Source organism: Schizosaccharomyces cryophilus (genome assembly GCF_000004155.1).
Source record: "Schizosaccharomyces cryophilus OY26 unplaced genomic scaffold supercont4.6, whole genome shotgun sequence".
In the NCBI taxonomy this organism is placed as follows: Eukaryota; Fungi; Ascomycota; class Schizosaccharomycetes; order Schizosaccharomycetales; family Schizosaccharomycetaceae; genus Schizosaccharomyces; species Schizosaccharomyces cryophilus.
The window spans coordinates 342,976-366,224 of NW_013185629.1; the positions used below are offsets into that span (position 1 = coordinate 342,976).

Consider the following 23,249-nt stretch of genomic DNA (forward strand, 5'->3'; position numbering starts at 1 on the left):
CTGAAATTTTGAAAGAAAAGGCACTAAACAAAGTGGGTTTCATATTAAAAATGTAAACTATTTTTCATTTACTTAGTCTTCGTGATGGACTTACAACTCATTTTTACTTTTCACCAAGTCATCATAGATTCATGAATGAAGTTATTAAAGTCATACATTTTTATGTCAATCGTAAACACATTACTTTCAATTTTTCTTAAAGCGAAAGCGAATCCAGCGTGGAATTCGAGGATTTTTCATACGAAGAGCGAGCGTCTCATGGAGTCATGCCATGCCTTCATATTTTTCTTGTAACAATGTAATAAGCATTACTTAGTAGTAAATGTGGAATGAGCAAAACTCTCTGCATCAGGAATGGACATATTTACAATATCCGTATCGGAGAAATTCGTTTTGGCATCGTACTTGTCAAAATCTGCTTTTTCTGTCCGCTTCTTAATTTCTTTGTTTAATTTCGCCTTGACGGGGCTATGGAAAACAACCATAGACAATACAATATATATATGGATCAAAAAGCGTAGTTTGCTCCAAACATAAATGGAATCGCTCAATGTTAAAAGAAGAAATGAAATGATCAAATAAGAAACGGTGATATTTGTTGCGACTACACCGACGAAATCGTAGACTTTTTTGAATGAATTAGGCGTTTTCATGTCTTGTTGAAGAAAAAAGGGACGAATGTATCTTCGATGATACTTGGCAATAGTTTGAACGAACGCAGCAGAAACAAAAGTCGTGTAATAACCAGGAGAGACGCCATGCCAGAGGGCGCTAACTGTAAAGGTGCTTAATGTACTCTTGAATCCAGGGCGCTTTCCTTTCTTGGCAACTCGCAAGTAGACATAATTGCGAAGCCATTTGTTTGTATTCTTATTCCAGGCTTCCAAGGCCCCCTTGATATTGCTAGCAAATTCAAATCCAATGGGGTCGATATTTTTGACGCGATCCCAACGTGGACGCTTTAATTCGTCTACGCCATTGTAACCGATCCCAGAGAGGATACATGCACCATCAGACAATTCCCAAGCACCGTAATATTTCATACGAGCGATAAAAGCCGTGAGTATAACATAACCGTACTTTTTCAGCAAGGAAAAGGAGGCAAATTGGGGGCTCAAAAGAAAACTAAGAGGAAATAAAGACGTACCAAAAAGAAATCCAAGGAGCCAAAGAGCACCACGCCAGCAGCGACCCAGAGCCGGTCTTAGACTGTGGGGAGTAATTTGTTGTTCTAATGGATCTTGGGGACGATCAAACATGCTCAAGGTGATAAAATGCTCATAATCAACATAATCAAAAGCCGGACCAACCAAAAGAGAAGGAAAGAAAAACACATAACCAAGAAAGAAAAAAGGACTAGGCATTTTTGTTAAACGACGTTGCTTTTGGTAATCCGACAAAACCTAAAAAAGTTAGCATTCCCTTGTTCCACAAATTGAAAAAAAAAATAAAAAATAAGATTTTTCATGCTTCCATACATTTTCAGGTTGACGACCATCGTGCACAGACCATGCAAAGGCGGTTAACTTCATACAAAGCACCATTTGGGATGCAGTAATGTCGCTACCACCTGAAGGATAGAAGTACCGACAAACATGACTATTTATAGGGTTAGTTAGCCTCTACAGAACAGAATGTAAACGAAGACAAGTACCTGTAGAATGTATGGCTGAGGATTACAACAAAAACCATCCATGGCATATACGAAGTGCGGACCAATGTAGCAGTAAAGTAAGTAAACAAAGCATCAAATAAGAGGATATAAGTACCACCAGTTAGATGATGAACGGGGATTAAGTAGAAAAGACCGACGAGAATGCAAAATGTATTTCGGAGGAAAGGAGATTGAGGCAACCGTTTGAGAGTGCCTGAAAGCGGATAGGAAGACAATAAACAAAATGGGATTTTTATCATGTCACTGGGGACACCTAACAAGGAGCCCAACCAGTCAAACGGAACATCTATCCATTCAAACATAATTTCCTGAGAGGAATGGAAGGTGTGACACAGGATACAAGTACTTTAACCAACGTTGCCAGAAGCAGATTCTCAAAATGAATCTCCAGCTTTCAAAGACTGCTCCTTTGATAAATCAATCAAAACGTAAGCGAAATGACCAAAGCCGTAGAAAGTCGTGAAGACTAGGTACAACCAACACCAACAAAAAATGCTTATTTTTCGTTCTTTTTTGCCAAACTTTTTTGCAACCTGATTACGAAAGGTTCAATCAATCTTCTAATGAATAACAAAAACTTTGTCTCCAGAATAAGGACGTTCGTTCACAATGGTAACAAAATCAGTATTACTATGCTGACATTCAGTTGCCTTTCACTGGAATAAATGGGAAAACCGAATGATTTTCCAATCTGTGTTTGTTTCCATCTTCTTAGGAAATCCATATTACGCAGTTATGCAATGTCACTAAACAATTTAACGGAAGCGCAAAATGCTATAACGTGCTTTGGAAACATTTGTTAAACTGTAAACAAACATAGCATTAACAAAAATTAAGAAAAAATTAAAAAAACTTGCAGAGCCAGAAATCCAATTCAATTCTTTCCAGTATCTTTTCCAAAATTTTGTAAGTGGTTTGCTTTGTTGGTATCCTCTTTTTTGGGCTTTTTGCTCCAGGATAAGCAAAGGTCCTGCCTATAAAGAAACAAGAAGAAACTGTTTGGAAATGGTCAACCAACAAGTTTTTACCCTCTGTCAAGTATGATCTTTTTCATAAAGGAAGGAATAGTAGGTAAGAGGAGGGTGGGAACGCGTTGGTCTGAGGGAAGACTTGGCCTTGTTGATGGGTACTACTGAACATCCTTCCAAAAGTTGTGCGAGATATTTTACATCTTTCTGGGTTTTACTTTAATTTTTTCCTTTCAATCGAAATACATCGCTAGCAGAAGAGATTACATTTTTTGAGCGATTCTTGGCTCAAGACGTTGAGTTAAGAACAGGAATAGTTGGAATTGGCAAGAAAGCTTTGGGAAATGAGCAGTATGGGAACCCAGGCTTCTTCGGATCCACATCTAAAGGAGGAAAAAGAAGAAAAGAAAACGTCGTTTTCTTCGGATGAATGGTCAATCCTGGAAGAAACTTTGCTGCTAAAGGCAATTTGCCAAGGCTTGCGACCAATAGGTAAGGAAGAGATTTGTTGTCATGACACAGAATGCCTTTGTAAAATGAGTTTAAAAGAAGACGTTTTTGCCTGTATCGGCCAACAAAAGACAAACGTCCGATGAATGATAGAAAATGGTCGTTTCCAGGAATCAAGGTTTGTTCTAACGACTCTCTCTAGGAACTGAAAAACACTTTCATATGATTGGAATGTTACGAATGATTCATGAAGGATGCCAAACATCCACAAAGCGTGTCCAAGACGTTTGGAAAAAATTAGAAACACTTTACAACTTACAGGAATTTGAACGATTGGTATGAAAAAATAGAAGAACTAAACAAATGTCGCTAACAAAATCTTCTCAATTAGGAAGCCGTTCCTTCACCATCTGTTGGTGAAACGCGTAAGCGCGATAGAGAAAAAGACAACATTCAAGAGGAACATCAAATAGATTTTGAACTCCCAAAATACATTCTGAATACTACAAAGCTTCCTTCCTCGTCCGCCTCCTCCAAATCTGCCCTTAAGGCTGGTGGCATAGGCGAGAAAAAGATGACTCGATCTAGCTTGGCTGCTGCTGCTGCTGCTAATAAAAAAGAAAGTTCTGCGGATCTCAATGTGAAAGAGGAAAGGGATGAAGATACCTTGGATGAACCAGCTGCTAAGCAATTACGTTCATCTTCCATGAAACAAACAACCCCTTTGAATATCCACGATGAAGGTTCTTCAAAGCAAAAGCAAGCAGAAGAGGAGGAAAATAACGTTTATGAAAAACATTCAAAAGAATCAAATTCGAGGCCATCAAACACGCAAGCTGCTGCTCAAAAGCAATCGGAGCTTGCAAATACATCTCCTCCAGCTGTTCGAAGAAGCACCCGGAGTCGGAGAACTTAGCAAGACTACGAATGTGTCGATTAACTATGTGCATCTTGTTTATATCTCTTCCAACTCATTTGAGGTTTTTTATGCTTTATACAATTCGGAAAACAGCTCGTTTTAATATATTTCTCTTCCTTTCTGTCCTTCGCCTGACACACAACTTTAAACAGCACCGATAATCACCAAAGGTGGTGACGGACTGACTTGACGAACGAAGATTGTTGAAAACCCAACCAGAATCATCCATCCATATTTTGATCAAGCAATTCGATTCGGTTTTCTTTTAAATTCGCTCAAAGCCATTCCTATTTTGTTGCCATATATTTCAGTGGGTTTCCTTTGTTTGAACTATTTCCCATCATTTCTTCCTTCATATTCAAGATCAAGAGCAACAAACAACTCCTAAACCCGTGATTAATTTTCGTATTTCTTTTTCTTTTGCCTACTGATGCTGCTACCCCTACGCTTTGCTTTTCTCATTTAATCTGTTTATCTGTTTATTTATTTAAGACTGTTCGTCTACAGTTGCTATCTTCCTATTTCGTCAACGATCCTATGTACTTTGGAGGAGCTCGCATGGATTTCCACGCAATAAAGGTTCTGGATTAGAAATTAAAATAGATAATATTATAGAAGCGCTTTATCAAATGATGCGATGCTCTATGCTCACCAGATAATAAAAATATATAAATAGACGTATATGCGTGTATCAATCATGAAAGCAATTCATATTTATCAGACTAACAATAGCAAGCACTATATAAAAAGACAAAGAAGGATGACAACAAAACAGTGGGAAAAACATGTAAAATAATACACAGCACAGAAAAGTTGGTTGCCCATAAACGTGGAACCTTACAAGGATTTGCCGGAAAGATACTATAAAAACAAGAGCAATACAATAAATCAAAGTCAGGCCTGCTGGAGAAGAAAATGCAGTATGACTCTGCTCTGCTTTTAAAACGAAACAAACGAATACAAGGGAAAGAAATAAACGTAGAAAGGAAATCCTATTTTTGACAATTCATCAGTCAGCTTCGTCTTCATTTGAGCAAGAACTTTTTGATTGGCACAGATGAACATATCGATAGAAAAGACAACTTGTACAAATGCAGAACAGCATCTTTTATTCATTTAGTTTTTCTTCTATGGGTACTGCCGAGAGAAACAGATGAAAGCAGAACGATGATACACACATCAAGAATCATTTTCTTTTGGTATTGCGAACCTTGCAAAACAATAAAGAAGGTTGGAACAATTACAAAATTATTAGGAGATACAGAAACAATAAATACGACAAAACTAAACGATACAAGCACAGCTTATTGAAGACAAAAGAACCTTTAGCTTCTTAGCTTTCTCTGTCTTTCAATCCTTAGGGGAATCCATCCAATTCAGGATTCTTTTATACAACCAAAACAACGATTGTGGACAAAAAAAAAGAAGTTTCTTCGGGCAAAAACTTTTTTTCTAAAAAAAAACACTTTCCATGATGGAAAAAAATAACGAAACCAAACATTTTCTAACGGAAAGGGACACATATCTCATTGAAGGAGTCGTCATAAGAAGTTTTCAATGGTGCCGACCATTGCATGTCTAAATGCAATCAACACATAATGTTATAGATGCGGTTGAAAATGCCTCTCTTCGGAGGACTATTCTGAAACGCTCCAGCAAACTTCTCAGGATCCGAATTCTGAGCCTCAAAAACGACATTGCTATCTTTATCTTTTTGCTCAATCTCAGCATTATTAGAATCCGCTCTAAAGCTCTTCATACCCACTATATCATAACGGCCAGTAACTAGATCGATATCTTTTAAAGGAGTATATTTGAATCCAACAACAAAAGGACTGATGATTAAGAAAACAATGAAGAACGCAGGACCCAGAAAAGACACAAAGAAGTCATAAGCATTAGGAGGGTTATGGGAAAGGGGGAAAATGGAAATATACACCAAAGTACACAATGCTAAAAAATTAATTAAAAGCCCGTAATAACTCATATAGAGACTGCCTTTAAACTGATAGGGCAATATAGTGTCAGGAACATTTTGAGCTTTCATAGCATGCCTAAGGCGAATATGCGATAAGAATGTCAATCCCCAAACGAAGAATGAGCCACCACCAGATACAGCCGACAACCAGTCAAAAATAACCCCTCCCTTAGGAGCGGCGCCAACATAACTCAGACAAGCGAAGGCAAAGGAAAACAAATAACTAATGACAGGACGACCCTTTTGATCAACTCGGCCAATAAAGCGAGGTGCCCATCCTTGACGGACAAGAGCAATGCCACTTCGAGAAGCGGCGAAGACAGCACTATTGCCAACTGATAAAATCGAAACTAAGATAATAGCGTTAAAGATATCAGGAAGCACTTTTATACCACTGTTCTGGATGGCAATAATGAAAGGACTCACATTCCCTAATTCGGGATCGTTGTAAGGCACAACTAAGGTAATCAAGAAAATGGTGATGAGGTAGAAGAAAAGTACCCGATAAAAAACCTTTTTGACAGCGGCAGGAATAGCCTTTTGAGGGTTAGTAGTGTTTCCGGCAGCGGTACCAACGTTTTCGGTACCCATAAGGGAATAAGCGGAAGCAAGAAAGACAGAGCAAAAACCTTTAAACCCATTTTTAAAGGCTCCAGGATCATGCCAATATTTGGCACCGATATAGCTACCTTTGGGAGCAGCACCACAGTTAATGATGATGGAAACAAAGAAAAAAATAATAATAGATAGCACCTTAAGGAAAGAGCTAAAAAACTCAGTCTCGCCATAACCCGCAGCGCCCATGGCATTAACAAGAACGACATAAGCCAGAAAAACAGTGACCCACACGGCCGTATTGGCATGCTGACTTTTCCAAAAACCAACGACCTCAGTAGCAGCAGAAATTTCACTAGGTAATGTAGTAAGCCAAAAGAGAAAGTACAGCCAGGATGCAGCGAAACCAAGGTTTTCACTACAGAAACGACCCGGATACATGGCAATACTAGGTTGGTTAGGAAACACACAGCAAAGCTCGCCAAGGCATATAATTAACGGAAGAATCATGGAAGTAAGGAGAATAAAATTAATCATAACACTACCTGGACCAGAGTTTTTGAGAGATTTTCCGACGGCGACATAAAGACCAGTACCAATACAAACACCGATGGCAATCATTTGTAGGTGACGAGGCTTCAAAAAGTCTTCACTATTTTTGACGTCTGTATTATCATTATCAGGAGCAAGTTTATAGGAGCGGAAAACGTCTAAAACTCGGGTACCAAAAGAACTCTTTCTGTAAGACTCGACACTACCTTTATCGTGAGAGGTTCGTGAATCAAAATCAAAATCTGAAGCGGTTTGTTTTGTAAAGTCGTTGGTTTTGTCATCTTCCTTTGGAAAAGGATGTCGCTGCTGAAGTTGAATGGAATCAGGAGGGGGATAAGGAGATCCCATGCTCATGGAAGAGGAATTTGGGTCCATTTTTTAACAATAAAACAAAAACACAAAAATAAAACGGATGCAGGAAAGAATAATCAGTCCGAGTCTATTAATCCAAGGTAAACGTGGTGGACAAAAATAAAAGACGCCTTTTTGCAGAAAAAGTAAATAATTAATTTAGATTTTGTAATGGAAAATCTTAAATAAGAATGCAGGTAATCCAAACCTGCAAGTGAAGTAAGGAAAGAACGAAAGGAAAAGAAATTTCAATAAGATCAATTAGTTTTAACAATGAAGAAAACAACAAAGCTGGAGGGGCAAAAAAAAGGGAATTTTCAGGTGTTGAAACCAAAATGTGAAAAAACAAGAAATGAACAAAAATATGGATACAAAATGGCCGTTAATAAACCTTTATATAGCCTTTTAATTGCTATAATACGAGAAATAACTGACTGACTAAACAGCAATTTTTCGTATATACCACGTTACTGAGGAAATAGGTAAGTGAGGAAGAATCAAAAATTCAACCATATACCTAACTAAGCTAAAGTATCGGATAACGATCTCGTTAAAAAACGTTAATGATGTCAAAAATTACCTTTCTCGTTATAAGAACCGTAAATATGACCAAGGCAAAAACGTATGTAAGTGGCAATAGGAAATACGGAGCACAAACACGAAAACACTAAAGAAAAGCTGCGAAAAAGAATAAACAAGAACCAGCGAATATAGAGAATATGGAGAAGGAGGAGGAGGAGAAGAAGAAGAACAAAAAACAACTAAAAAAAGAGAAAACCTGTGTTGGGTTCTTCGTTTATTTATATACTCAAAAGAATCCGCCTCGACCAGTAGCGACCAACTTTGATAGAAGTGTCAGTGACGCTATCTCCCGGGAAAAAAAGATAAACGCCGAGATAAGAACGTACGAGCCATTGGGATAGATAGCACGAGGATGTAAACAAAAAGAAGAAGTAAATAAAAAAAAAACACATACCAAATGAATGACAGTAAACAAACAATAAAATGGAATTCATTTTGACAAAGCATTCAAGTGTCATGTATAATTTCTTTTTAGTTAGAAAAAGATTGTAATGGTTCTATATTCTTGCTGGAATTCTTTTTCTTCTAATGAGAGAGAGAGAGAGAGAGAGAGAGAGAGAGAGATTAGACTGTCTTCTTCCACAGCAAAGTAAACAGCAGATGGCTAAATCTTTGTAAAATACAAAAAAAAAAGCAAATTACTAGACTTTTTATTTTCTACTTTTCGTTTTCCCTTTGAGAAGCTTTTTTTAACGAACTTCGCTTAAAAAAAAGCTTAACCTACTACACATCATCATCGTCTAGGTCAACCAAACCGAACATGTTTGTTTACAATGTTAAAACCACCCTCTTAATTGCTCTATTCTATGCTGGGAATGTCTTCCAATCCAAGTAGTTGTTCTTACTCCCGTGATCTTTACATAATGTAAAACTCTCTCTTGACAGATATACCTTCTCAACATGTACTGTTCTTTCTCCAATTCTTTGCGAAAATCAACTGATTTGCTGTTCATATCATGAACTACATTTCGGTCATGCTATTCATCATTCTTTTTTTTTTTATCATGCAATTTCATTACTATCATTAGTATAATCATCATCAACAAGAGCTTTTTATGTACAAGTAATTCTGACAATTTCCATATTCAATATCATTAAAGAGACCCATGAAGCATCAACATCGCTTCTGCTGCCATTTGATCTTTTCGTAACATCCCTTTTGATAAACGGCGCAACGGTACCGCATTTCCTTTCCGTAAAAGTGCTTCCGTTCCAATGCCACGCCAATCTTCTTCGTCTGTACTTTCTCCACCACCATCCAGAACTTGATCTTCATCCAAGACAAAAGGTGGCATTACCGAATCATCTTCATTGTCGTCTTCATAAAAGTCGTTTTCGTCATCATCTTCATCTTCTTCTTCATAATATACACCATTATCATGGTATTGTCCACAAAATAACGAAGGCGTTTGTTCTCGAGGACTCACCAGACCACCCAAATGCGCCGTGTAGCTTCCAGGAGTTTCCTCTAATGATGCAAAAAAACTAGAAAAAGGTGTCTGCATCGAATGACTCGTTACCTCCTTGTTCGACTTTTTATGGTGAACCATCGTGCTTCTAGAATCTGCAATAGTTTGCTTGACCGGAACATCCATATCTGTATCTATTTCCATATCATCTTCCTTCTTTGACACTTCTTCTTCTTTGGGCAAGGTCGATTCTGATTTTTCTATCCTTTGGTTATGGGAAGGCGATTTGGTGGATGTTTGTGGAATGCTGACATCTCTTTCTTGATCCTTCTCAAAAAAGCTAACATTGGGCGCCGAGGACGAAGGTCTCTCAATGGATGTAGAAACTGCGTCTTCCCGAAGAATCCAACGCCCCCAACCAACTTTGTCAAACATGACCCCCTTTTGAGATTCGAGCGCCTTTGTTAAAGCCCTTCGTTGTTGTGTCGGACTTAGTACATTAAACATCGGGTATGTTTCGCTCAACATCAACATTAATTGTCGAATGGGTAACGAGCCATGCGTAGAAAGTATGGTTGGTAAATAGTGAGTACATAAAGTATCAACAACTGTAGACGAATTATTCCCTTGCGACAATTCAGAAGAAACCTTCGTTGAATCTAAAGGAACACTTCCCCTTCGGCCGTCTAAATTATCTCGTTCCGTAAATGGAATTGGGTTATTCCCTCTCTTTCCTTCATTGATAGAATGTCTCAATTGCGATGAGAGCGTAGATTTCGGTACTTTCCGCAACTCTTTTGTCTCGTATTCTTGAGGTCTATGGCCAACATTGCTGTGGCCTTTGCCAGACATCATCGCACTTATGCCACCAGTGGTCAAGGACGCAGAAGCGCCAAAATTGCTTTTAGAAAACGACGATTTCTGACCATACTTTTCGCCAGAGAATGCAGATCCTTCACCTTGCGACATACTCAGCTTGATTTTGTTTCTATCGGGTATATATTTATATATAAGTTAAAATCAACGAATGTATTTTCAATAAATATTTGAGAAAATGCGGGTATTGGAAGAGAAAGAGCGTAAAAATCACAATTGAGAGATTAAGCGCAATATTTTTTTAGAGGGCGTCAGTTTTTGAAAATAACAGGTTAAAATAATAAGAATTAATAAAAAAAGAAAGAAACGATAGCGGATGGAAAAAATGGTAATAACTCCCTTCACAATCTATGTATATACGTAGGTGAAATAATGGACCGAAAATTCCACGTATCCAGTAGATAATAATTTGTAGCTTAAATCCGTATTCAATAGGCGCGCAAAAAAACAAAAAACCAAGGATAATAACAAATTGCCTTCTGTTTTGTTGTTTACAAGCGTCGTGTTCTATATATATTCGTAAACAGAGAAGGCAAATATTCAGATCTCACCAAAGACTCGGTTCCTTAAGGTAATTAACACCCTAAAAAAAGAAATTCCAAATGATTATGGCAGACGGCAAATCCAATTCCCATATATATATATATCAACAAGTCAACGGTTCGGCTTGCGGCAGAAAACCTCCCTTGTCTTTACTATGTAATGTAAGATCAATCTGCCCCGCTAGTATAGAAGCTTTAAGCCAATAGTGAAAATTATATGGACAAAATGGAATGAAAGAAGTTCGGGGCCGAGATTCAAAGTTGAACAAAGAGAGAATAAGGGTTTAGCACTTTGTGGGGTTACTTGTATATTGAAAATAAGTAGAGTTTAAGTGTTGATTCCTGAATGAAAAAACGTTGCGATACTTCTTTAAATTTTCAATAGCTGATTTTCTCAGTGTTCGTGTTTTTGCCTGCTGTTATTTCTTTCCTTCAGAGTCAAGTAATGGATGGGAATATGAAAAGGTAATCACTAGGCCCGAAACCAATTCGTAGAAATTTTAGCGTTTTCAGTTTAAGATCTGCTTCAAACACGTTTGAAGATCAACAAATTAATGTGGAAAGATGGCAAACCGTTTAAGTTTAATCAATAGATGAATTCTTCAAGAAACAGATTCACACAATTCCGATTTTCAGACGCTCTCTTAGTAGTTCAAGCAAACAACCTTTAGAGAATACTTATTCTGTGATTAAAATGAATAAGTTTTCAGTAATTATTTTTTCAGACGGTTTGAATATTCAAACTCGCAATCATGCAAGCGAAGAAAGTATTTATAAACAAAAAGAGGAAACAACTAGTCGATCGTTTATTGAATCTTTTAAATTTCTAAGGTGTTTCTATAGCTCTCAACTTATGGTAAGGTACAAAAAGAGGGTAAGTACAGAGAAGAGGGAAAATTATATATAGTGAAGGATCTACAGATCCACAGCAGGTGAAATGTAAACAAAGGATCTGCATTCCCTAAATCTTTCAATATCAGCAAAACTTGCCCAAATAAAAGTTCCTTTTTCTTCCAAATGAACAAGACTTTTTTGCTACTTTTTGTTCACTTTATTTCTTTTCTGTTTTGTAATTGTTTCTATCGTATAGATTTTCATTTGCTTCATTCTCTGCAATACCTTCTTTCCTGCTATTTATATATCTTCGCACATTCTTTTCAGAAAATTTATTAGTATAAGATTAGATTAGAACGGGTTTAATAGACGTAGGGGATAATGCGATACTTGACTATTTGGCAATATTTATTCCAATCCTCTCCATATTTCTGATGGCACTTATGATCATCTCTTCCATACCTGTGTATTAATAGCACCGCAAAGTAAGCAACGTAAAAGTAAGGAATAGCGGATCCAAATCCTACTGGTAAACACCAAGCCCAGGCCATCAACCAATCGCCGAAATAATTGATATGGCGGGATTTTCCATACCATCCATCAATAAGCAGCTTGGTCCCACGTTTGGTTTCCATATACTTTAAGTTTTTGACGCTTGGGTCGGTAGGGTTATTACGGAACATATTCTTTTGACTGTTGGTTCCTCGGAAAATGTAATAACCTAGCAATTGAAGGAAGATGATGGCAATTGTACAAGGAATTCCAAGGTCCACTGGATGAAAAGATAAGTAACGGGCTTGGAGGCCATAAGTAAAAGGCACCCAAGCCAAGTTACCTAAGCAAAGCATATAACCCAAACCATCAGTGGTTACATCCATAGTAGTCAGAACAGCATTTTCATAAAAGAGAGAATCTAGAACGTACCAAGAATGGAAAACTAATACCAGAACCATGCTATCGGTGATTCTTCCATTCAGCAGAACGTACTGCCTGCATGCAAATGCAATGTCTAAAAGAACCCACAAAATTAAACCCGGTCTCAGTTCAGAAAAAACCTTTATATCAAAATTTCCAATCCGAGGATTTAGCAATCGCCCAATAAACCAGTCATACACTATATTTCCCGAATTTCCACCTTCGGCCAAGCGCTTTTGACCGATGAAACTAGAAATGTAACAGTATATAGAAAGGAAAATGGAAACGATATAGGCAGATGTCATCAGAGGTAAAAATCGACTCCAAATCAGCTCCATGCATTCAGGTCCTTTCATATAAATAAATCCACTAGTGACTCCCAAAACTAGACTAGCAGTAGCAAATCCGTTCATTTTGTAATCGAGACGACTTCCTTTTTCATCAATAGGTGTACCTTTCACCCATTCTCCTGGCAAGACATGCCACGCCAGGATAAGTGCCCCTAGCCAGCACAAGTACAGCTGAAACGAATACACATCAATAAACTTAGCATCATAAATCATAGACAGTATCTTCTGAGGATATGCTGGGCAACCATTTTCATTGCAACCAAAATAAAGTCCAAATAGTACCACTGTTGTAAGTAAAAATACGGCTAAGGCACCAGTGGGTCCGAAAAACTCGTATTCAAATTCTTTTGGTTCCTTCTTGAAGTTTCCTGCTTTCTTGTTCATAATTTCGTTTGCTTTACCCGATGCTTACTAAATATGCATTTATAGTCAATTGGTTTGAGTTCTAAAAAGTCAGCCCATAATTCGTATACTCGATCTTAAATTCACCACACATTCATAATATTTAAACAACTTTTTTTATTTACATTAATATAGATAGAAAACAAAATAAAACAAAAAAAAAACAAGACAAGACAAAAACAAAAACAAAACAAAACAAGAAAACAAAAAAGCTAACTATTTTTAAGGCAATAGGTGATAGGGGAAACGAAAAACGCATTTTCTATTACGGTTTTTCTCAATAATTTTGTAATAAACCATTCCCTGACTTTGATTTTCTGTAATAAAGTCAAATGGGTATTTTTTAGGAATCGATGAGATGATGGGTATTGTTTCCAATAATTGTGTTTTATAAATATGAGAGACTCCAAGATCAATACGGTAAGCGTCTATTCCTGGCTGTAACAAATGGATGCAAAACAATATTCAATGCCAATATATGAGAGAAAAACTAAATGATAAGTTATGTAGTATGTCAATAAGTTACAGAAGAAAGAAACATCTAAATAGCGAAATATTTTAACGTTTGTTCCGCGTCATGTTGGATAAATCTGAAGACCTTTTAGCAGATTGATCGATTCCAGTTCCAGATGCAAATGAGGGGTATACTATCGGAGGCACAGGTCCACTAGACATTCGTCCACTGGGTATTCCATAATTTATATGTGCATTATCAGAGGACATAGCATTTGAGCTTAATGATGCAGATGGCCGAGGTTGCGAATAATATGGCGGGATAGGAAACGGATACACAGGATATTGTGGATAGGCGGGTCGAAGCGTATTCCCAGTATAAGGTGCTGAATATGGCTCCGAATTATAGGAAGGATATGGACCATAGCCTTTATCATTATGATAGCCATTAGGAGGGTAATACCCTGTTTGCTGCAGCATATGATAATTAGCTTGAGTGGACAAAGGTGCTCCTCCATACTGTGGATAACTTGGATAGGAAGGATAGAAATATGGTTCGCCATTTATAAAGGAATAAGCCGAAAATGGAATATTCGCTCCATCTTGAGAAAAGTTCAAGGGTATAGGCGCCTGCATGTCCTGAGAAACATCTGTACTGCCTTTTGGCAGTTGGTTGGAGTATGGATTGTGAGACGGATGGTTAGGATAATCCGTTCGAGGGAAATTCATATCATACGCAAGCAGCATATTCTTAATTGCATCTAAAATTGTAGAAAAATAAGCTGATCCTTGGTAAATTCCAGCCAATATGGAGTATCCTTCACGGGCCTTCAAGATAAATGCGTTGGATCTTGTTGTATCTTCCTTAGTTAAACTCGCAGAATACACCAAAGTCATTAAAGCATAGTAGCCTGCATAGAGATTAAAAAACATCTTTGGCATATTTGGCGATCTTGAAAGTTTTCTCAATAGTTCCACAATACGTTCAGCTGACTGCACACATTTCAAAGCAAAGTTAGAAGGCTTCGTTGGTTTCACATTAGGCTCCTCCAGGGGATCCGTAATATTGTGGACAAAGGGCCTATAAAAAATAAGCTCAATTTGTCGAAATTTTAGCTCCAAACTTATAGCTTGAATCCACTTAGGAGAAAACTCAGGAACTTCGTCAACCTTCAAATATCTTGCCAGATTTTTCCACCAACTTGTCAGCCTGTTTTCGTGTTCTCTAACTGCAGTAAGGGAAACACGACAGCTAGCACCATTGCTTGACTTTATGGGATAAACTTTTCGAACAAAATGGCTTAAAATTCTAGAAAGAGCTATATGCTGATTGAATACTTCCAAGCTTCCGCATTCAGATGCTACTACGTTGGCAGGGATGGCTTCGTTATCTAAAACAAAGTCGTAGGAATTCGGCAATCCTTGATCAATTTCATCATCTTCAATATTAAGAGGAAGTCCGATAATTGTAATTGTATAGCAGGACATTACATACACAGAATAAAACACACGCTTCCGCAACCTCGTTTCCGGAGACGTAAGAACGTCAGAAAAGTCTCGATGAAGACCAAGTTCATGACAACAAAATAATGCAATATTCATAAAGCTGTAGGCTTGTGAAAGCCTTGAACTAAACAAAGCGAACAACGCAATAGAAACAAGGATCTGAATGACTTCAATATCGTAGCTTTCTTCAAAATGAAATGCAGCACGTATGTAATAATAATACCCGTATGCTTTGTGATAAGGATAAACGGAAGCACCAGTAGTTGAGGAAAGATATGTATAACCAAGGCATAAAGTAGCCGCCAACAGAAAATGAAAAGTAGGATCCTTCTTTTCTGCGTGGTAGTATACGTGCAGCCTTTCATAAAAAGTAGGAATATGATGAAGATGAACCAAAAAGTGATCATTTAGAAAGAAATTACCTGTAACAGAACGGGCTTCCTCATACGAAGGAAATTGAATCTGCGGGATAAAGTCCTTTCTGTCATCTCCAGCTGGTGTTGGAGGAAGATAAGGGAGTGCAGAAGGATCACCACGAGGACTTGCTTGGGTTTGATTCTGGTTAGTAGACGAGGAACCCCGAGCGATATTCTTGTGAATATTTTGCATAAAGACATATCCAGAAGAACTGCCTCGGTAGTCTGCGTTTCCGTTATCCCTTAGACTTAACTGACCATATCGATCAAAAATACTGTCAATTTCATCGTACGAAGGACTCTTCATAAGAGAAGCCTCTTTCTCGGAACGAACACTTTCAGCGTCATAATCGAAGTTTTCATTCGGGATGTTAAGAAAGTTTGGAAGTTTAACATCTGGAATGACCTCTTCAGCCATTTTTTTTAGATATTTGAGTCGAAATTCTAAAAATTGAATGTATTTTTCGGGAGAATGCAACAGACGTTTAAAAGGCTGGCCATACGTACATTCTGTTTATAAGAGGTCAATAGGACTGATCTGTAAAGATAATTCAGCATACCATAGTTGTATGTCCTACAATTTGAACAAGGCTAATAGAAAAAAATATTGTTAGCATAATTGAACCTAAAAGTTCAAGAATAATTTTTGGTCTAGAAAATCATGGGAATTGAAGTAACTGCACCCTTCTATAAAAGAAACCGAGTTTGTTGCGCGATCTTTAACTAAAATGTATCAAACCCTTACTATGTAGGGATCATCGACTCCTTACCTTTTGTTGATCGCATTTTATCTTTCTTCGGTGGCATTCATCGCAAGCTCTAGAGACACGCTGTCTTCGAGGAGCATCACCAGAAGACATCAATTGATTAAATTCGAGGGTATCAAAGGCTTATTGCAGGTGGGAAAAAAATATTTCTACCACGTGATTGGAAACCCACTTCGTAAAATACGAGGCTAATAATGCTAAACAGATTGCGAGACTTCTTTATTTAAGGTATCTTCTCGTTTTAACGGATTATAACAAGAGACGCCTTTTATTACCGCTCAGTGGTGCGAATTAAAGACAGATTCTTTAATTGTCGCTAGTTGACGAATCTGGCAGTAAATAGGCAATGGAATAATTTAAACAGTCGTTTAAAAATAGATTTACCTCCTTCGCGCAATAGCAACCTCTCTATACTATAAAGCACTGTCTAACGAGAAATGATGATATCGCATTAATTCGTTATTAGAACGTCTCATCCAGCCTCCGTTTTGTGTAGTATATTTAACGTAACATAACATTGCAGAGGACCCTACAATGTATATAAATAAATGACTGGTTTGTTTTAAAGAGAAGGGAATTTAGAGAAAGACCATAGTTCCATGCTTACATAGGAAATATATCCATTGACATCAATTTACATTTTATGTTGGCCGTAAAATCTGTTTAAAAGCGAATATTTGAATCATTAAAAAAAACACAGATGAACGTAAGCAGAAAGAAGAGATTTTCCTTGATAGAATAACATTAGAACACGAAAATTTATTTTTTTTAATACTATATTCCTCGAAACCAGTAAATATCAAAGAAAACGCACTGAATTCTTCATTGTTCGGTTCACGGAAAGGTTGGTTCATATACGCGCATTTGGACCTTGCTTTAAGGAAAGACTCAATATTAATGGCAGCGAATTTTTCCGATAAAACTTAGCCAATGCAAATTACAGGTATACTCAAAAAAAATTATTAATTAGATATTATGTATAGATTAACGCGATAGTCTCTGTTTACTTTGAAACGTACTGCCAGCGGCGGATAAACGAATGTTGACAACAACAAACAAGTGTAAATAAACATACACCAACAGCACAATTGCTGTATCGTTAGAAAATGTCCTCTCATAAGCTAGAAAATGATACAGGGAGTTACTCTGAAAATGAAGAAAACAAAGAAGAAATGGGATTGAAAAACCAAAGGAAAACAGAGCCCGAAGCGGACATTCAATCGAATGGACGTCTTGAATCGCGAATTTCGAAATTGACTGTTCCATCTCACGAAATGAGGATAGTGGAGGATTATTCAAACAAAAAGAACGCCGAAAGGCACTCTGGAGAGATACAGGCGTATGCTAAATTCGCTGGTAGCACGTGGACGTATTATGTCAAGAAGATTCGACTTATCCTTGGACGTGAACCGGCGAACCAATCTGCGAAAGGGAAAGAAGAGGATAGCGAGGTAGTGGACATGAACTTTGGACCTTCGAAGGTTGTCAGTCGCAAGCATGCCGTTGTTGAATACAATATGCAAGACCAGGCATGGAACTGTACGGTTCACGGAAGAAACGGCGTTAAAGTGGATGGAAAGCTTTACAAACCAGGAGAGACTGTGAAACTTTCTAGTGGGTACGTAATAATTGTTAAGCTTTGTTAATTTTGGCAACAGCGGCAAAAGGAAAGTTGGGGTTTATGATTCATGGGGAAGAAAAAGTAATCATTAAAGGTAGTGTTTAGAAGTGATCTTCGAACGCGTTTTACAAACTGCAATATGCTAGTGCTGTAAATAAGCTTCATTTGCTTGGGGATTTGACCCCGCTTTCCCCAGGTTTCCTCTGACGGCTGTTATCCCAGAATAATAAAGCAGTGTTTATGAGAAAATTGATATAGTGCTAACATAATTAGATCAATTCTCGACGTTGCTGGACTGCAAATGATGTTTGTTTTGCCGAATGCCTCTGAACAGAATATTCCTGAGGAGAAAGCTGGCGAGTCGAATGAAGAAGCTGAAAAGTCGGAGGAATTTTCAGCTACCGTTGAAAATAGCGTTTATGACAATAGAAAACCTCCCTATAGTTATTCTGTAATGATTGCTCAAGCCATTCTTTCCTCTCCCGATTGCATGATGACACTTTCCAATATTTACAACTGGATTTCAACTCATTATCCTTATTACCGAACCACAAAAAGCGGATGGCAGAATTCCATTCGACACAACTTGTCTTTGAACAAAGCTTTTAGAAAGGTGCCTCGGAAGTCCGGTGAACAAGGCAAGGGAATGAAATGGTCAATAGAGCCTGAATTTCGGGAGGAGTTTATCGCAAAAACTAAGAAGACACCTTACAAAAAAACACCTCCTCCATTTCTTTGCACACCTCCTTTCACCTTGAAGAGAGAACACTCAGACCCTGAGCATACTTCCCCTCCTATACCTACCCCAGTTCGCAATCAGTCTCCTTCTACTCCCAAAAGAGAAGGTTCTCCCTTGACTGAAGAAACTCCCTCTGAGTCAAAGGACAGGGAAGGTGGCTCTTATAAGACTCCAACTAGAGCTGTACTGTCCGATATAATAGCTAGTCAAGATTATTCTCCTGATCCCAGTACAATTTCTCAACCGAAGAATGCTGCGTCTGCTTCTCCTGCAGCAACTGCGGCTTATTCCACTTCTTCGCCTGCACCCTTCTGGAAGTACGTGGCTGTTCCAAACCCCCATGATTGGCCTCACGTTGGTTCTTATGATACGATATCCCCTTACAGAAATCCTTTGAACAACCATATGGTCTATTCTCAGATGCCCCAGCCATCACCAAGAAAAATTGATGAGCAAATGCATGACTTGCAGGGAGTAGATCTAGCAAACGGTTTTGAAGGAATTAGCTCATGGCGAGAGTCAATGGTCCAAAAATTACGTACTGCCAATTCAGGCAGTTCCGCGCCTGCTTCTCCGTTAGGTGCTTCTACATCTCCCGCGAATCCCCCACGACCTTGGGGAAGTATTTCTGAGCCAATTTCTAATCACTCTGCGGAGGTCGAAAATAAACAGCAGCCCGAGTCTTCCGTTGGGACTGGTACTGATAATGATCACGCAGTTCGTGCGATTTTGGACGCCAGTGTCTCTATGGAAAAGCAAAAGAATGTTCAGCAAACGACTGAATTTCCCCAAACAGGACAAACAGCTCAACCTGCTTTAGGAACAACAGCGCAGGCAAGTGTTGAAGAACATCCATCACCTCAACGCTATATGCAAGCATCAAACGCTGATGTGAGAAGCAACATTTAATGAACTACTACGGTAACTCTTCTACCTGCTTTTATGGATTATGTCTTTATTTTTGAGACAGTTTTGCCAGTAATGCTTGTATGTGTATTGTTAATGCTTTGATCGGGTCTGTACCAAAGTGAATTTCTTTGTTTGCTTTCACGTTCAATCTCGTGTTCTTTTTGGGAATGTTTTTCCACTTAATGTCATTGATGTTCTTAAAATGTCTTAATTAAACACTAGTTTTGCTTTGGATGATAAACCGGTTTTACTTCGGTAAGCTCTAATAATTTTCGTTGATATAAAATTGGTTAATTGCTTTATGGACAAGACTTTCGTGGACTGCTTAATTCTTCTTGACATTTAATGCCTGAGCCCCTCGTACTGTTGGAAGTCAACCAACGTTTGCACACAGGCAACGTAACATGAAAGAATGAAGAAATAAGCGACGGAAAGTGTACTACACAATCCTGTAGTGTTTGTTCTAAGTTTAGACTTTAAAAGATATTGTTTTATTTGTATTTAGAAATATATAAAACTACTGGACAACTTAAAGGTTTGTTTTGTACTTACCATGAAAAAAAAAAATAGATGGTTGTTTCTCGTTTCCAAGGTCTCAAATGAATCTAAATTCTTCTAAAACTGTCCTGACTTTCTTATGTTTGCAGTTTTTTAGTAAGACTATTCTCCCTTAAATCGTAGCTAAATTCTTTTAAAGAAAATAATTAATGAACTATTCTAATACAAATTAAAGTAGTTGTCATTTTATTTATTTGTTTATACACAGGATAAGCATACCATACTTTATGTAACTTGCAAGGAGCTTCAAAATTTACCTCAAATACCGATCCTATCCTATCCCTCAAAGCAAGTCATCTACTTTAGCGTAGTATTACGTATTTATACGTACTGTCATAAGCTGCTTTAAATTTGAAGTTTGGACCTTGTATAAGACAGTCATACCCTACCCTACTTAGCACTTGTGACTGCTAAAGGATATACAACTAGAAACATTGTACTGTGATTTTGACACAAACCCATACCATGTCTGCCGCCGCATTCACTATCTCCAAGAAGAGAAAGGTAAGTAATACCTAAAGAAGTTAAGAATAAATAAAACAAAGGAAGTGATGATGATGATTTCCTAATTCTGGCACCTCTTCTCCGATTGGAATGCCTTTTGTGCATTTTAATGAAGTGATCCGAACGGACAAAAATCTGAATGTTCTTAATAAAGAAATAATGAGACAACAGTAGTTTTCATTCACGTTTGGTCGCTTTCTTGTTTATTGGTTATTCGATGACTTCGATTAGCACTTTTTTTATAAAAGGTTGATCAGTTCACTAACCATATTAGTTCGTCGCTGATGGTGTTTTCTACGCCGAGTTGAACGAGTTCTTCACTCGTGAGCTTTCCGAGGAGGGCTACTCCGGCTGTGAAGTCCGTGTCACTCCTGCCCGTTCGGAGATCATCGTCCGTGCCACTCACACCCAGGATGTTCTTGGAGAAAAGGGACGCAGAATCCGTGAACTTACCGCTTTGGTCCAAAAGCGCTTCAAGTTCGCTGAGAACACCGTTGAATTGTATGCTGAGAAGGTTCAAAATCGTGGTCTCTGTGCCGTCGCTCAATGCGAATCCCTTCGTTACAAGCTTTTGGCTGGTTTGGCTGTTCGCCGTGCTGCCTATGGTGTTCTTCGTTACGTTATGGAGGCTGGTGCTAAGGGTTGTGAAGTCGTCATCTCTGGTAAGCTTCGTGCTGCTCGTGCTAAGTCCATGAAGTTCGCTGATGGTTTCATGATTCACTCCGGTCAACCCGCCGTTGACTTCATTGACGCTGCTACTCGTTCCGTTCTTCTTCGTCAAGGTGTTTTGGGTGTCAAGGTTAAGATTATGTTGCCTGAACCCAAGACCCGCACTAAGAAGTCTCTTCCTGACGCTGTTGTCGTCTTGGATCCCAAGGAAGAGGAACCTATCACTAAGCCTTACACTGTCATCAACCAACCTGCTGAGGCTGCTGCTGCTGCCGGCCAAGAGGTTGTTGCTGACCAAGAAGCTGCTGTTGCCTATTAAGATGTACATGGGTTAGTGGCACTTAATTCCATATAAAAATGAAATTGGTTTGATATTATGGATTCAGGAAGGTGTTGTATTGTAAGTCGCAATGTAGCAAGGATAGTAAATATTTGGTTGACGGCTCTTTTCATCTGTTTGAAAATTAGTCTATGGTATATGAATGGATTTGTCTAGATATGTCTTAAAATAGTGAGTATCGGAAATTTTACAAAAGATAAGTAAATGTAATTTATTTCTTGGGTATATATGCATAAATTCGTCTGTAATATGCTTCACTTAGGATGAGGATGTAGGCCGTTCATTTTCCAAATATCGAATTTTATCGTTTAGTCGTTCATATGCAGCATGGACCTAGAGGCTTTAAGTTATTATATGACACGGTTTATTTTTCTGTAAAAGCTTACGTTTGCATAAAGTTTCTGGGCCTCAGCATTGGTTTGTTGCATATACTCATCTGAATGTAAAAGGGACTTTGCGAATTGCTTTTTAAAGGCAGGTAAATCAGGTAAGGAACATTGACTAACTTCCGTAGCAAGATGGTTTAGATTTGAATTTTCCTCTATAGTATGAACGTCAGACTCACTGGAATCAATATCTGCAAATAGACATACTTTGATATTTGTCTTCATATTTCCTAACGTACCGCAGACAACGATAGATTTCAATTGGAATATCATCTGTAACTATAAAGATGGTAAGTAAAGTACATTCTTATAACACGTTTTCTGAAAGCAAGAGTTACATTCAACAAATTCACTGGCTACGTCTGCGTCAATGTCGCTCGTATCTGGTATCGAATCTGAGGAATCCATTGAATCGATTCTGAAATTTTTTTTTTTCGTATTTTATAAATAGAGAACTAGTTATATCGCCCGCAAAGAAAAAATTGTCTTCAATAAAAAAAGAACCTTAAAGCGAAAAGGACCAAAACCGTACTAAAACTTCAACAGGAAATATTTATAACTTTTCAATATATTATTAGAAAATAGAATTACACGCTTTATTAATGTTTCCAAGTTTTACCTGATTTCTACCATACTTTTCAGTGGTAGCAGGAACAGGTCGCATCGTTACTTACTTTCAAAGGTTAAAAAATCAAAGATGGCTTTTCTCATCGTACTTAAAAGAAAATAAATGAACAATGGAAATAAAATCTCTAGAATAAACAAAAAAAGGTAAAAAAAAATGAAATAAATTCAAGGATAAGTGTTTATGGTAGTTTCAGACTCCCTAGTTCCTGAATTGTGTTGTGTAGGTAAATACTCATTTGTTTAATGTTTAATGTTTAATGTTTAGTAAACATAGTCCAACAATAAAAAAGAAGAGAAGAAAAATAGAACGTCTTTACCGAAGAGAAAATGAAAAATTTCCTTCTTATAAAATCAATTTCGCGCATTTATAAGCAATACCTCTGCTCTTTCTTGTTT

The 23,249-nt window shown here is 37.8% G+C and overlaps 10 protein-coding genes across 10 annotated transcripts; 4 read left to right on the forward strand and 6 right to left on the reverse strand.

Moving 5' to 3' along the window:
* Positions 1-111: 111 nt before the first annotated feature.
* SPOG_01024 (membrane bound O-acyltransferase) lies at positions 112-3,058 on the reverse strand. The gene is made up of 3 exons (XM_013169295.1): positions 1,655-3,058; positions 1,479-1,599; positions 112-1,403 (listed from the first exon to the last, which is right to left on the reverse strand). The coding sequence occupies exons 1-3, from the start codon at positions 1,975-1,977 to the stop codon at positions 309-311; spliced, it is 1,539 nt and encodes a 512-aa protein (XP_013024749.1). The 5' UTR covers positions 1,978-3,058; the 3' UTR covers positions 112-308.
* On the forward strand, positions 2,673-4,719 carry SPOG_01025 (histone acetyltransferase complex subunit Eaf7). The gene is made up of 3 exons (XM_013169296.1): positions 2,673-3,135; positions 3,296-3,429; positions 3,485-4,719. The coding sequence occupies exons 1-3, from the start codon at positions 2,988-2,990 to the stop codon at positions 4,007-4,009; spliced, it is 807 nt and encodes a 268-aa protein (XP_013024750.1). The 5' UTR covers positions 2,673-2,987; the 3' UTR covers positions 4,010-4,719.
* SPOG_01026 (APC amino acid transporter) lies at positions 4,470-8,229 on the reverse strand. The gene has a single exon (XM_013169297.1). The coding sequence runs from the start codon at positions 7,470-7,472 to the stop codon at positions 5,601-5,603; it is 1,872 nt and encodes a 623-aa protein (XP_013024751.1). The 5' UTR covers positions 7,473-8,229; the 3' UTR covers positions 4,470-5,600.
* SPOG_01027 (uncharacterized protein) lies at positions 8,168-8,371 on the forward strand (the record flags this gene model as incomplete). Its single annotated transcript, XM_013169298.1, has 1 exon — positions 8,168-8,371. The coding sequence occupies one exon, from the start codon at positions 8,168-8,170 to the stop codon at positions 8,369-8,371; it is 204 nt and encodes a 67-aa protein (XP_013024752.1).
* A 753-nt stretch (positions 8,372-9,124) lies between these two features.
* SPOG_01028 (ribosomal RNA processing element (RRPE)-binding protein) lies at positions 9,125-10,408 on the reverse strand (the record flags this gene model as incomplete). Its single annotated transcript, XM_013169299.1, has 2 exons — positions 9,125-9,496; positions 9,551-10,408. The coding sequence occupies 2 exons, from the start codon at positions 10,406-10,408 to the stop codon at positions 9,125-9,127; spliced, it is 1,230 nt and encodes a 409-aa protein (XP_013024753.1).
* Positions 10,409-11,593: 1,185 nt separating this feature from the next.
* Positions 11,594-13,445, reverse strand: SPOG_01029 (C-14 sterol reductase Erg24). The gene has a single exon (XM_013169300.1). The coding sequence runs from the start codon at positions 13,338-13,340 to the stop codon at positions 12,054-12,056; it is 1,287 nt and encodes a 428-aa protein (XP_013024754.1). The 5' UTR covers positions 13,341-13,445; the 3' UTR covers positions 11,594-12,053.
* Positions 13,446-13,466: 21 nt separating this feature from the next.
* SPOG_01030 (transcription factor) lies at positions 13,467-17,355 on the reverse strand. The gene is made up of 3 exons (XM_013169301.1): positions 16,504-17,355; positions 16,294-16,324; positions 13,467-16,243 (listed from the first exon to the last, which is right to left on the reverse strand). The coding sequence occupies exons 1-3, from the start codon at positions 16,591-16,593 to the stop codon at positions 13,917-13,919; spliced, it is 2,448 nt and encodes an 815-aa protein (XP_013024755.1). The 5' UTR covers positions 16,594-17,355; the 3' UTR covers positions 13,467-13,916.
* Positions 17,356-17,559: 204 nt separating this feature from the next.
* SPOG_01031 (fork head transcription factor Fkh2) lies at positions 17,560-20,539 on the forward strand. The gene is made up of 2 exons (XM_013169302.1): positions 17,560-18,118; positions 18,395-20,539. The coding sequence occupies exons 1-2, from the start codon at positions 17,607-17,609 to the stop codon at positions 19,767-19,769; spliced, it is 1,887 nt and encodes a 628-aa protein (XP_013024756.1). The 5' UTR covers positions 17,560-17,606; the 3' UTR covers positions 19,770-20,539.
* SPOG_01032 (40S ribosomal protein S3) lies at positions 20,519-22,024 on the forward strand. Its single transcript, XM_013169303.1, has 2 exons — positions 20,519-20,831; positions 21,106-22,024. The coding sequence occupies exons 1-2, from the start codon at positions 20,793-20,795 to the stop codon at positions 21,817-21,819; spliced, it is 753 nt and encodes a 250-aa protein (XP_013024757.1). The 5' UTR covers positions 20,519-20,792; the 3' UTR covers positions 21,820-22,024.
* On the reverse strand, positions 21,993-22,843 carry SPOG_01033 (uncharacterized protein). Its single transcript, XM_013169304.1, has 4 exons — positions 22,565-22,843; positions 22,434-22,505; positions 22,227-22,381; positions 21,993-22,173 (listed from the first exon to the last, which is right to left on the reverse strand). Exons 1-4 carry the CDS (start codon positions 22,632-22,634, stop codon positions 22,099-22,101), a joined length of 372 nt encoding a protein of 123 aa, XP_013024758.1. The 5' UTR covers positions 22,635-22,843; the 3' UTR covers positions 21,993-22,098.
* Between the last annotated feature and the right edge of the window lie 406 nt (positions 22,844-23,249).

Coding starts and splice junctions, on each gene's coding strand:
- SPOG_01024 (XM_013169295.1), bottom strand. CDS start 1,977: ATGTTTGAATGGATAGATGTTCCGTTTGACTGGTTGGGCTCCTTGTTA. Junction 1,600..1,654: donor CTCAGCCATACATTCTACAG/GTACTTGTCTTC, acceptor CCCTATAAATAG/TCATGTTTGTCGGTACTTCT. Junction 1,404..1,478: donor ATGGTCGTCAACCTGAAAAT/GTATGGAAGCAT, acceptor TAACTTTTTTAG/GTTTTGTCGGATTACCAAAA.
- SPOG_01025 (XM_013169296.1), top strand. CDS start 2,988: ATGAGCAGTATGGGAACCCAGGCTTCTTCGGATCCACATCTAAAGGAG. Junction 3,136..3,295: donor CCAAGGCTTGCGACCAATAG/GTAAGGAAGAGA, acceptor GACTCTCTCTAG/GAACTGAAAAACACTTTCAT. Junction 3,430..3,484: donor TACAGGAATTTGAACGATTG/GTATGAAAAAAT, acceptor CTTCTCAATTAG/GAAGCCGTTCCTTCACCATC.
- SPOG_01026 (XM_013169297.1), bottom strand. CDS start 7,472: ATGGACCCAAATTCCTCTTCCATGAGCATGGGATCTCCTTATCCCCCT.
- SPOG_01029 (XM_013169300.1), bottom strand. CDS start 13,340: ATGAACAAGAAAGCAGGAAACTTCAAGAAGGAACCAAAAGAATTTGAA.
- SPOG_01030 (XM_013169301.1), bottom strand. CDS start 16,593: ATGTCTTCTGGTGATGCTCCTCGAAGACAGCGTGTCTCTAGAGCTTGC. Junction 16,325..16,503: donor TAAAATGCGATCAACAAAAG/GTAAGGAGTCGA, acceptor TTTTTCTATTAG/CCTTGTTCAAATTGTAGGAC. Junction 16,244..16,293: donor TTGTAGGACATACAACTATG/GTATGCTGAATT, acceptor TCTTATAAACAG/AATGTACGTATGGCCAGCCT.
- SPOG_01031 (XM_013169302.1), top strand. CDS start 17,607: ATGTCCTCTCATAAGCTAGAAAATGATACAGGGAGTTACTCTGAAAAT. Junction 18,119..18,394: donor ACTGTGAAACTTTCTAGTGG/GTACGTAATAAT, acceptor TAACATAATTAG/ATCAATTCTCGACGTTGCTG.
- SPOG_01032 (XM_013169303.1), top strand. CDS start 20,793: ATGTCTGCCGCCGCATTCACTATCTCCAAGAAGAGAAAG. Junction 20,832..21,105: donor CTATCTCCAAGAAGAGAAAG/GTAAGTAATACC, acceptor TAACCATATTAG/TTCGTCGCTGATGGTGTTTT.
- SPOG_01033 (XM_013169304.1), bottom strand. CDS start 22,634: ATGGATTCCTCAGATTCGATACCAGATACGAGCGACATTGACGCAGAC. Junction 22,382..22,433: donor ATATGAAGACAAATATCAAA/GTATGTCTATTT, acceptor TTCATACTATAG/AGGAAAATTCAAATCTAAAC. Junction 22,174..22,226: donor CCCAGAAACTTTATGCAAAC/GTAAGCTTTTAC, acceptor TAAAGCCTCTAG/GTCCATGCTGCATATGAACG.